This window comes from Phodopus roborovskii, unplaced genomic scaffold (assembly GCF_943737965.1).
Source record: "Phodopus roborovskii unplaced genomic scaffold, PHOROB, whole genome shotgun sequence".
NCBI lineage: Eukaryota > Metazoa > Chordata > Mammalia > Rodentia > Cricetidae > Phodopus > Phodopus roborovskii.
The window spans coordinates 16700162-16713480 of NW_026126525.1; the positions used below are offsets into that span (position 1 = coordinate 16700162).

General features: G+C 37.0%; 1 protein-coding gene across 1 annotated transcript in view; it reads left to right on the top strand.

Annotated features, from left to right (window-relative positions):
- Nucleotides 1-13319, top strand: part of LOC127232243 (transmembrane protease serine 11G) — a 38892-nt gene that overhangs the window by 20696 nt on the left and 4877 nt on the right. The window contains exons 4-7 of the mRNA XM_051198262.1: nucleotides 6202-6269; nucleotides 6936-7096; nucleotides 11666-11704; nucleotides 12400-12571. Coding sequence (XP_051054219.1) covers nucleotides 6202-6269; nucleotides 6936-7096; nucleotides 11666-11704; nucleotides 12400-12571 — 440 coding nt within the window. The remainder of the gene's footprint in view (nucleotides 1-6201; nucleotides 6270-6935; nucleotides 7097-11665; nucleotides 11705-12399; nucleotides 12572-13319) is intronic.

Consider the following 13319-nt stretch of genomic DNA (forward strand, 5'->3'; position numbering starts at 1 on the left):
CGTAAAAAGAGTTTGGTAGTGAACCTTCTGTTTCTATTGTGTGGAACAATTTGAGGAGTATTGGTATTAGCTCTTCCTTGAATTTCTGGTAGAATTTTCCACTGAAGCCATTTGGCCCTGAGCTTTTTTTTTTTTTTTTTTTTTTTTTTGGTTGGAAGGCTTTCAATGCCTGCTTCTATTTCGTTAGGGGTTATAGGTCTATTTAAGTTGTTTGTCTGGTCTTGATTTAATTTTGGTAGGTGATAGTTATCTAGAAATTTGTCCATTTCCTTTGAAGTTTCAGATTTTGTGGAGTACAAGTTTTCACAGTATGACCTGAAAATTGTCTGGGTTTCCTCTGTATCCGTTGCTATGTCCCCCTTTTCCTTTCTGTTAATTTGCATGATCTTGCTCTGCTTTTCATTAGTTTGGATAAACGTTTATCTATCTTGTTTATTTTCTTGAAAAACCAACTCTTGGTTGCATTGATTTTTTTTGTATTGTTTTCCTGGTTTCTATTTTATTGATTTCAGCCCTCAAATTGATTATTTCCTGGCATCTATTCCTCCAGGGTGAGTTTGCTTCTTTTTCTTGTAAGGCTTTTATTTGTGCTATGAATTCTCCTATGTGACTATCCTCTGTTTTCTTCATATGGGCACTTCCCTCGTAACACTGCTCTCAAGGTGTCCCATAAGTTTCGGTATGTTGTGTGTTCATTCTGGTTGAATTTAGGAAGTCATTAATTTCTTTCTTATTTCTTCTTTGACACAGGTATGGTGCAATCTGCGTTGTTCAGTTTCCATGAGTTTATAGGGTTTCTGCGATCTGTGATGTTTTTGAATTCCAATTTTAAAGCATAGTGGTCTGATAAGATACAGGGGACAATTCCAATTGTTTTGTATCTGTTGATGTTTCTTAGGTCGCCTACTATGTGGTCGATTTTAGAGAAGGTTCTATGTGAAGCAGAAAAGAAGTTATATTCTTTTGTGTTTGGATGGAATGTTCTATAGATGTCTGTTAAACCCAATTGAGACATAACTTCTTTTAGTTCTTTTGTTTCTTTGTTATGTTTGTGTCTTGTGGTCTTGTCTAGTCCATTTCTTTTGAATTTTCAATTTCTGTGGAATACTGGTTTTCAAAGTATGATCTGAAAATTGTCTGCATTTCCTCTGTGTCTGTTGTTATGTTCCCCTTTTCGTTTCTCATTTTGTTAATTTGCATGCTCTCTCTTTGCTTTTTCGTTAGTTTGGATAAAGGTTTGTCTATCTTGTTGATTTTCTCAAAAAAACCAACTCTTCGTTGCATTGATTTTTTTGTATTGTTTTCCTGGTTTCTATTTTGTTGATTTCAACCCTCAAATTGATTATTTCCTGGTGTCTACTCCTACAGGGTGAGTTCCCTTCTTTCTGTACTAAGGCTTTCAGTTGCGCTTTTAATCCTCTTATGTGACTATCCTCTGTTTTCTTCATGTGGGCACTTAGAGCAATGAACTTCCCTTGTAGCACTGCTTTCTCGGTGTCCCATAAGTTCGGTATGTTGTGTCCTCATTCTCGCTGAATATTAGAAAGTCCTTAATTTCTTTCTTTATTTCTTCTTTGACCCAGGTGTTGTGCAATTGCACATTGTTCAGTTTCCATGAGTTTGCAGGTTTTCTGCTATATGTGTTGTTGAATTCCAGTTTTAAAGCATGGTGGTCTGATAAGGTACAGGGGACTATTCCTATTCTCTTCTATCTGTTGAGGTTTGTTATGCCACCTTATGTGGTCGATTCTAGAGAAGGTTCCATGTGCAGCAGAGAAGAAGGTATATTCTTTTGTCTTTGAATGGAATGTTCTATAGATGTCTGTTAACCCCAGTTGAGACATAACTTCTGTTAATTCTTTTGTTTCTTTGTTGAGTTTCTGATTTGTTGTCCTGTCTTGTGTTGAGAGTGGTGTATTGAAGTCTCCCACTATAAGTGTGTGAGGTTTTATGTGAGGTTTGAGTTTTAGTAGTGTTTCTTTTACGAATGTGGGTGCCTTTGTATTAGGGGCATAGATGTTCAGAACTGAGACTTTGTGTTGATGGATTTCTCCTGCGATGAATACGAAATGACCGTCTTTATCTCTTTTGATTAATTTTGGTTTGAAGTCTAACTTGTTAGATACTAGGATAGCCATGCCTGCTTGCTTCTTGGTTTCATTTGATTGGAAGATCTTTTCCCAAAACTTTACCCTGAGGTAATGTCTATCTTTGAAGCTTAGATGTGTTTCTTGTATGCAGCAGAAGCATGGATTCTGTCTTCATATCCATTCTGTTAGCCTGTGTCTTTTTATAGGTGAGTTAAGACCATTAATATTGAGGGTAAGGACCATTGATTGTTGATGCTTGTTTGTTTTAGGTTTGTTGTTGGCAGTGGTATTTTGAATATATTGATTCTGCTTTATCCTTGGTTTCTGGTGTAGTTAGATTATCTGTGGCCTACATTTTTGTGGATGTAGTTACCTTCCTTGGGTTGGAGTTTTCCTTCCAATACGTTCTGTAGGGCTGGATTTGTAGATACATATTGGGAAAATCTGGTTTTGTCATTAAATATCTTGTTTTCTCCATCTGTAGTGATTGCGAGTTTTGCTTGGTATAGTAGCATGGGCTGGCATCTGTGTTCTCTTAATACTTGTAGAACATCTATCCAGGACCTTTTGGCCTTGAGGGTTTCCATGGAGAAGTCAGGTGTAATATGGATAGGTCTGCCTTTATATGTTACCTGTCCTTTTTCCTTCGCCGCTCTTAATATTCTTTCTTTATTCTGTATGCTAGGTGTTTTGATTATTATATGTTGAGGGGTCTTTTTTCTTTGGTCCAGCCTATTTGGTGTTCAGTATGCTTCTTGTACTTCATGGGCATGTCCTTCTTCAGATTGGGAAAGTTTTCCTCGATGATTTTGTTGAATATGTTTTCGGCACCTTTGAGCTGGGCATCCTCACCTTCCTCTATGCCTATTATTTTTAGGTTTGGCCTTTTCATGGTGTCCCACATATCTTGGATGTTTTGTGTTAAGGATTTGTTGGATTTATGATTTTCTTTGGTCAATGAATCTATTTCTTCTCGTTTATCTTCTGTGCCTGAGATTCTCTCTTCCATCCTGATTTTTTGCCCAGTTTTTCTATTTCCAGCAATCCTTGGTTTGTGTTGCCTTTATTTTCTCTATTTCAGTTTTCAAGTCTTGAATCGTTTTCCTCACCTGTTTAACTGTTTTTTTTTTTCCCCTTGGCTTTCTGTACTTTCTTTACTTTCCTTAAGGAATTTGTTCATTTCTTCTAATTTTATTTGTTTTTTCTTCCATTTCTTTAAGGGATTTTCTCACATCTTCTTTGAGGTCCTCTATCATTTTTATGATGGTAATTTTTAAGTCGTACCCTTCTGCTTCCTCTGCTTTGTTGTTGTGTTCCATTCTAGTTGAGGTAGATTCCCTAGATTCTGGTGGTGTCATGCTTGCCTTTTGTTGTTAGGTGTTTTCTTGTATTGCCATCTTCCCATAGCTTCTTCCAGTAGGTGTTGGTGTTGTCTCCCCCTCTCTCTATGGTACTTCCCTGGTGGGCTTATGTGCTCAGAGGTTCAATATCTGTAGCTCTGAGTAGTCCAAGCTATATAGGAGGTCTCTCTGCAGACAGGGACCCAGGGATGGGGTCAGGGATGAGCATCCATTAGAAAATGCCTGCAGAAACTCAGAGTCTGGCGGGTCTCTGTGAGGGGCCCGGGACTCCAGTAGAGTTCTGGAGGTGGGGTCAGAGACAAGCAGGTGGGAATTACAGGTGGTCCTGCGTGGATAGGCAGGTCTCCTTTGTTCAGATTCGCTCTGATAAGTCCCCCAAAGTAGTGTGAACTCTAGGCGATGGCTCTAGCCAATGGCTGGCAGAAGAGGACAATAGCTGGGCTGATACTGGGGATGTTTCTGCCCAGATATTCAGATCTCACTGGGAACTGGCACTCTCCAGCTGAGGCCTCTTTCTTTAGCAGAGGCCCTGCTTTGGGGGTCAAGGTTCTTGCCTGCAGTAACTCAGAGTGGACCTGCAGTGATAGTATGATCTCTGGGAGGGGTCCAGGACTCCAGCAGAGGACTGGAGGTGGGAGTCAGAGACCAAGCAAGTGGAAATTACAGGTTGTCCTGCGTGGATAGGCACGTCTCCTTTGTTCAGAGTTGAGAAGTCCCTGAAGTAGTGTGGACTGTTGACTCTACCCTCTGTTCCAGTGCTCAACCAGAGATGCAAGACTGTCAGCAGGGTAGGGCACAGGGTAGGGGGGGGCAGGCTCGCAGTGGGGATGGGTATCAGAGCTCCAAGGGTGCTCTTGATGGGGACAGGACACAGGAGCAGCGGGATCAGGGGCCAACCTAGGGAGTTTGAGGGGAGGGGAGGTTGTAGGGGAGAGGCCACCCCAGTTGGGCCCAGACTCACCTCTAGCCAATGGCTGGCAGAAGAGGACAAAGGCTGGGCTGATACTTGGGAAGTTTCTGCAGGATAGTCAGATCTCACTGGGAACTGGCACTCTCCAGCTGAGGCCTCTTTCTTTAGCAGAGGCCCTGCTTTGGGGGTCAAGGATCTTGCTGGCAGGAACTCAGAGTGGACCTGCAGAGATAGGCAGATCTCTGGGAGGGGGCCCGGGACTCCAGCAGAGGACTGGAGGCGGGGTCAGAGACCAAGCAGGTGGAAATTACAGTTGGTCCCACATGGATAGGCAGGTCCTCTTTGTTCAGAGTTGAGAAGTCCCCAAAGTAGTGTGGACTGTTGTCTCCACCCTCTGTTCCAGTGCTCAACCAGAGTGGTGGGACAGTTGGAAGGGTAGGGCACAGGATAGGGGAAGGGCAGGCCTTTGGTGGGGGTGGGTGGGTGTGCATCAGTGCTCCAAGAGCACTCTCGATGGGGACAGGACACAGGGGGAGCGAGATCTGGGGCCAATCAGTGAGTTCCCAAGGAAGGCTGTCAGTGGGATTCCACCCAAATTTGTCCCAGACTCACCTTAACTGAGTCCTGGAGATGGGGGTCAAAGACGATGGGGCTCAAAGACTAGGCTGATACTCAGGATGTTTCATCACCTATGGGCGGATCTAGCTGGGGTGTGGCACTCTCCATCTGAAGCCTCTTTAACAGAGGCCCAGTGATGGAGGTCAAGGATCTAGCCTGCAGGAACTCAGAGTGGCCGCTTACCAGGTTCTTTAGGTAATGACTTTAAGTGATTTCAATGCTCTTTGTAGTAGATTCTCTAAATAATTTTTTAAGTATACATACATACATATATATATATATATATATATATATATATATATTAGTTTTATCCTATACACTATACATGTATAAATATAACTGTTTACATAAAATTCTTCTAAATTAGCTAAAAAGAAACAGGTGGCCTTTGTTTTACTAACAGCTATTGATCTTCTTACATTTATCTTCTCAGTCTGTCGAATATAACATCACATGACAAGAAGATATCATAAATTATATGAGATGAGTAAATAACATTATTCTTATACAGCTCATTTCACTAATTGGCAGCACAACGGAGATTTTTGCAATTACCTGCTCAGACTCAGTATGGTCAAGTTTATCATGACGGAGTCAGCTTGATGAGTCAATAATAATAAATGGGCTTTCAAGAACTGTCTTCCTGTTGTCATCGCTCCTGCTTTGTTAAGATATAAGTTGATCTAAGATCTTTTTACCACCAATGAAGTATTCCATATAATAAAGCTGTGGCTTTCATAGATATATTTTATTCTACAATGATATTTTACATAAGTTCAGAGAAGTGTCTAACTGTGTATGCATCATCCTTCCAACTTCATTCTCGGAAGGATCAAAACTTCATCTAAAATTGTTTTACGAAAATCTAAAAAATCACCTGTCCATCACACTCAGAGACTAATATAACTGAGTTTCAAGATATTGGATGCCAAGTGAATGATGAGTGCATGGCAACCATACACAGTCTCTAGGCTCCAACTCCTGCTTTTGAAATGTCTACCTTAATTCAACTCTTTGTGCTGATCACCTTCAAACAAATAGAAAGGTTTTCAAATTATAGCAATGGTTATATGATAGCAGAACTGTGCTAAAATGAACTTCTTTGAGATAACTATAAACAAACATTAAGGTAAATGACATTTTGCATCATAAAGGGTTTTGAATAAGCATTTTGAAATGAACACAACTAAAATTTTCAAAGATCTCTTCTTTTCTTTTTCAGATAGATGTGATATTTCAAAGATCCAGTTTAAAGTATTATTATGTCAAATCTCACGTTGTCAACTTCAGGTAACCACAGTTAATTAATTCACCCAAGAAAAATGCAAGTTTGTACTGTTTAGTTATTAACTTATTTCATCTGAAGAAAGGATGGAAAGATGTTACATATACCAAAGAAAAACTAGCATGTTCTTCTCACATTGCAATTGCTCCTACATAGAGTACAGTGGGTGGGTGTCTTGAGTAATCATAAAATATGATCTACTCTTCATCCTTTTAAAGACAAAAAGCATTCATTTGAAGATTCCTTCAATATTAGTTACTTCTGTTGATTTCATCTGTTTTATAGTAAATATCTCCTAGGAGTATTTAAAACACAGGAATATATATATATATATATGTATATACATGTATATGTATGTATATATACGTATATATGTACATATAAATTTGTTTATATATGAGCTAAGTACAAAGTGTATTAAATGTGATATAAATAGAAAGCTGGATTTATAATTTTCCATTATCCACTATGATTATTATCAAGTTTTATGAGCAGAGGGTAATCCAAGACTTAATATCTGTGTGACATATGAAGGGAATAATCATGACAATGAGTTGTATGAAGTATTTGTTTTATTTTCTTAAAGATATAAGTGGTATTGAAGTACTAGTACTATAATATTAAGAATAATTGCTAGGCTATTGCCTCACTTTGGTACCTTTCTTTTTTAGGCCAAGTAATGATGGTTTGAAAGCAGACATACTGCTTAAATTTCAGTTTCCCCATAACAATGTGGGCACTTTGAAAAAACAAGCTGATAGCATTTTGAACAAGAAGCTGCAATCCACCCAGAGTTCCTTGAAGAGAGACATTTCACTACCGTATCTTAGAGGCAAGAAAGATTACTTTTTTCTTTTCACAATAGTTAACTTTTAACTATCTTCTGTCTACAGAGAAAGCTCCTTTACTTCATGACAAAACAAAACCATTTGTATTCTAGGTCTCTAATGAACAACTTCTCACTCATTTGGCACCAAAGAGTATCTTTCCATTGTTGGAATGAAAATAATTATAAGAACTGTATAACTACCTAAATACATTTTTTTCTTATTAAAACAAAGCTATGTGACATCTTTTAATTAAGTAACAGTGTGCGTGGTATTTTAAAACAACCTAACTTCCATTATTGATACACTAATTTCTAAATCTCTATTTTTGGGCAATGTTTTCCCTATCTAAATCCAGAATATGATGACATAATTAATACACAAAATATAATATATGGGGCACAAATATTGTTGATCTCAAGTAGAGCTCATTTTAAATCAATGTTTTCTTTCTACAACACACAGAATAATCTTGTCCTGAGACGTAGAGTGAGCTGGAGAAAAAATGCCAAGCCCAGCTAGGGTGTATCTCAGCCATAAAATAAAATAAACAATCTCACTTTCAACACAGACATAAAGAAGTAGCTGATAAATATTTGGTATATGAGACTTTAAAAGGTCTTCATAATCAGGTGTTAACCTTTAAATCAATTTAGAAATTGTCATATCATATCAGAATTGTTTAAGGTAAAAAATGAGATTAGAAAGCTAACAGCAAATTACAAGTTACCAGAATATCTTCCCCCATCACTTTTTTCTGCAAAATTGTTTGAGAGAGTGAGAGTGATTATGACATATCAAAAAGAAAGTTGTAGTATAGAGTTTCTCGAAGCCGGAAAGAAGAAACAAATAGCTTCAAGTGAACCTAAATAGACAGAGTCGATTCCGAATCCAAGAACTGAACTTTACATGGCAGAGTTAAGACTCACTGAAAGAGAACTTTAGTTTGAGGGCTCAGAGTATATATGTTTTATAATTTTAATTTTAGAAATTTGCCTGTATGTGTATGTGTGCACAGGTGTTTGTATGTGTACTTGAGGGGTGGGATTCAGGGGAAGAATGATATATATACCTGTGCATCTATGCCAGCTGTAGAGTACAGACAAAACTATAAAATCTCTTCCTCACTCAATTACACTTAAATACTTTGTTTTTTAAGATTCACTCTTTCACTGAATCTAGAGCTCACTAACAGGTAGACTAGTTGGATAGCAAGCTTTATCTCTGCTTCCCCAACTCTGGGGTTGGGTTACAATAGCACTCTATCCTGCCTGGACTTTTACAAAGATGCTAAGAAGCCAAATTCCAGTTCTCATGCATGTGTAGCAAATACTTTACCAATTGAGCCATCACTCAGATTGCTACTTTTAGAAATAGAAGTTTATTTTGAACTTCTATTAAGAAAAATATTAGAAACTCAACTTCCTCATTTCTATAGTAATCCTACCTACACCCTATATTAATATCACCACACCCACCTCCTTATATTAATCACACTCCCATCCACCCCCTATATTTTATGGGGTATTGGTATCCTTCACAAGACTATGTCCAGACCTAGATAATTTTTTATCCTTATAGCTAATCTCTCAACTATCATAACTTCAGTTGTTTGACTAAGCAAAGCATTTCATATACATTTCTCATTCCTTTGAAAGAAGTAGTAATAATCCTTCCTGATATATTTCTGTGCTCCACAGATTTGTTCAGGAATATTTTGATTTTTATGTTTCTTGTTTCATTTTATTTTCCAACAGACTATGCTTCCTTGGGTACAGAAAATGTTTGCTGTACTCAGTAAAGCAAACAAACACTGACCTCAGCACTGGGAGGGAAATGGAGGGCTCAGGCCAATGTTTGCCCTTTAACCCTGTAAGCTAATTCAGGGAAGTGGTCAAGATACAGAAGGGGTTTTTAAAAGACAATTCCAGACTCATTCTTTTCTCTTTAGTATTTATTTCTATTACAATTTCATTATGATGGTTCTCATAACTCCATACTATTTGGAGTTTTCTCATTATTTGAACTTTAACAATCCTCTGTCTTTAACAATCCTCAAGAATTTTCAACCACTGCCTTTTTAACTCTCTTTTTAGACCCATATTTACTTTCCTCAAATCTAGAAAATTGCAAGTAGCTGTGTTCTGTAAAATACCCCATAGACACCAGAGGCTGCTCATTCAGGTTGTTTTACTCTGCTCTTCAAGCTGAATAATTCTTCTATTCTTCTCTAGTTCACTGATGCTATTCCCCTCATCCATCTGCACTAGAGATAACATCAAGCCAGTTGGTCTGTTCTCACTGTTTTTATTGTTCTTATATCTTGGCTATTTTTGCTTATTCGTATCATTTTCAATAATATAAAAAATTATTTCTTCTGCTTTGTTGATATTTTCTATTTTTTGCTTATTATAAAAGAATTTATCATTGATTGTAGCAGCTCTTCAAAATCTAGATCAATTATTTCTAGCATTATAAATCCCTCAAAACTAGCATTGGTTGGGTGTGTTCTGATTCAAAATGCAGATTTCCTATTTTCTTTTGTTCCATTTCCTATGAGAGTGTGTATATTCTAAACACTCTGTGCCAGGAGAATCTTGACCCTAAATAACCTTTTTTAATCCCATTTATTACACACTCAACCTGCCTACCATAGGAGTCTAGATTCTTATCTTCTTTTGTTATTTCAATGACAGTTCAGTCTTGTAGACTGTTGCAACACTTTTCTGTTTTGCTGCCTGTTTTCCATAGACTTAGAATGTGCTCCTCTGGAATGTCCTGTATTGTCACATCTTTGTTTGTGAATCTGGATCTCCTTAGGCCAGTGAGTAGAGACAGGTGTCTGCAGATGTTTCCACAGATGTTTTAGTTTGTCCATCAGTGCTTTGGTTACAACATGGGGATTGGGATGGCCAAGGGATTTTTGCTGTCTCTACAGAATTGGACTTCCAGGCTTGAGTTTTATAGTAGAGGTCTGGGTAGCTCTCTATTGTCCCTCCCCTCTGTTAGTACTTTGTATAGAAAGAATGGACATTTCCTGGGATTGTTTTCTCTGAATTTATTGATGGCCAAGTATTGGCAAACCTTTCTGGCCCCTAGTCCATGTCATAAATAAAATGAAAAGAAAGATCATAAAGCCCATAACTTATCCTTCCTCAAATTCTGAAGTCTTTCACCATTTTGTCATCTTTATAACTTCTAGAGTTCTTTTACTTTAATAAATAATTTTGATATCAAGTCACTTATATAAATTGTCACAGTAATACAATGTGTAATGTAATGTATGCAGGTCTCCCCATGCACTTTGTGTGTGTGTGTGTGTGTGTGTGTGTGTGTGTGTGTGTGTTATTGTACAAGGGCTCAAAGCCTTGGACATACTATGTGAAATGCTAACTAACTCCTCTAGTCCTCACCATGTACATTAATAAAATTGCAGACAACTTGTAATACATAATACAGCATAAATTATATGCAAGTACTTGATATACTATATTGTTTATGAAATATGGTGGGGAAAAATACATGTCAGATTCAGCGTTTTTCAAATATTTCTGACTGGGAGTTAGTTGAATCCACTGATGCAGAATCCACAAAAACAGTGTGGGATGCAGCTACTTACATTTATAGAAAAAACGTGGAAAGTGAGTCTAGTCAATCTTGGTCCAGATCTGGTTTTGCAATATTTTTATCAGGCAAAAAGAGCATATCTATTGGATCATGCATCTGTGTTAGGAGTAGCTTTTCCCCTGCCGGCCTGGGCCAACAACTGCCAGCCCCAAATAACAAACAGAGACTCTATTAGGTATAATTCTGTTGGCCAGTTACTTGTTTCTTATTGGCTAGCTCTGTCTTTTATTAACCCATTTCTATTAATCTAAGTGTTTTCATGTAGTCTTAACTTACTGGAGAGTGGGACTGCATTCTCTCTCTCCAGTCTCTACATGTTGACTCCTCCCTACTACTTCCTCGAATCCTCCTTGTCTCCCAGTCCCGCCTATCTTGCTTTCCTATTGGCCAACAGTGCTTTATTCATTAACCAGTATGAGAAACATATTTACAGAATGACATCTCCCATCACCTCTGTATGAGATATAGCTTCATCATAGAAGGAGATCATTTTCTATTTTGAATCAAAATGATAACACATTGGATGCAGGTGGAATTTGATATAATAGGGGAAAAAATGTGTGGTCCAATCCTAGATGCCAGGCTTTGAAAATGGTTTGAATGGCTGTCCTATATAACACCATGCAAGTGAGGCCAGAAAGACTTCTACACATGCTGTAGGGTATATGTAAAAATGGCCCTACACACTTTATTATTATTATTATTATTATTATTATTATTATTATTAACTTCTACCTCAACAAATTGGTATGACATTTATCCTTCAGACAAATAATGTCTGTCTATGCCAATGACTTTGTAGTTAGACCAGGATCTTCCTGGAATCCATGTTTATCCTCATTAGTACAGTTTTCCCCAGTCTGACAATTTTATGCCAAGTAGGCATTGTACTTTAAATTATAGCAGTTATGTCACTGATCAATGACCTTGATCTATTTTTTTTCCAGAAATTAATGCTGCACAAGCAGAAAATATTCTAAACAGCGGTGAGTCCAAGAATATCACTGATATGTAATTAAATCAAAGGACCAAACTTATAACACTCTGGCCTTTCTCTCCCTCCATGTATCTCATTTCTCAAATATCTATAGTACTTCTAGATCAATATGTGGCTTGCCTTTAATCAATGAGAATGCTACTAGAATGGTTTTTATTGATTCTATTATAATATTTTCTATTTGAGTAGTAAGATTCACTGTTGACCTCTTTAACAACTTCCTTGAATTTTTCTAATTTATTTTTATTTGGCTTACTTTGTTAAAATTTAAAAATTTGAATAGATTGAAATGAAATCCACTAGCTATAATATGTAAAATGTTTAATCATTTTAAAAAATATTATGGATGAAAATTATCTGTGCTGTATGCCAAATATCACTGGAGTAACATGTTACACACAACAGAACTCAGAAAATATGAAAAACTAATGTCAAAGAAAACCTGCTTCAAATACACTAAAGAAGATGACTGCTAACTTTTAATTATTAATGATTTAATTACAAGATATGTATACTTAATCAACTTGAATAGCTATCATCCTCATAGAATTTACTGTTGATTTCAATGAATATTTTAAAGGGAAGAAATATCATTAAATGCTTTCATGCTTAACTATTTGCTGAAGACATCCAGACACATTTATAACTGTGCAAATAACCATGCTATTTCCTTCTGGTTGGCAGATTGTGGCCTGGGGATGGAGTATCCACCCACTGCAAGAATTGCTGATGGCAAACCTGCAGACAAAGCTTCCTGGCCATGGCAAAGCAGCCTTCAGGTAGACGGAATCCACCTCTGTGGTGCATCTCTGATTAGCTCACAGTGGCTCCTGACCTCTGCTCACTGCTTTGACACGTGAGTCCTTAGGTTGCACCCTTGAGGTCCCCAGTGTCACCTTTTCTCACATTCATATTCCATCATTCTTATCTCCTCTTCATCTTTTCCATGAACATCTCAGCCCCTTCTTGACAGGAGTAGAAAAGAATATCAATAAGGCAAAGAATAGATTGCTTTCAGTTCCTACTGAATATATATTTTTGTAGCAATCCCAGTTTTACCCAGAAATAAGTCAACAGTGAAAAATCAAGTATGCTCAACAGTTTTCCTCAATTATATTGCAGTTTTCTTTCAATGCCATTATTTATAAACCTACCTATAATTCTCAACTGATATTCTACATGAATATCATTGGCTATATGTTTTTATTCTCTGGCTGACTGTTCAAGATTTGTCATTTGGCACTGTTGGAGGAAAAAAAGAGATATGATAACTTAGTTCAATTCAAATAAAATGGAGAAATATTTTGGGTAAAATGCCCAATGAAAGAGAACATTAGAAAAAAACATAAAATATGGCTACAGATTTATCTTTTGTGTGTTTCTGTGTATTCTGTCTCTTTTTTCTATGTCTTCTCTGTGAAACTGTGAATAAAAATATATAACTGCTCATGGTTATAGATATGTATGAGTATTTACAGAAATATGTGCATACAATTTTATTTAATATTTTAGTTTCTTCAAATAATATATTTTTATAACAAAATGCATACTCATCCTAAAAGAGAGCAACTAAACCTACTTTGTAATGGAATGTTTCTTATCAG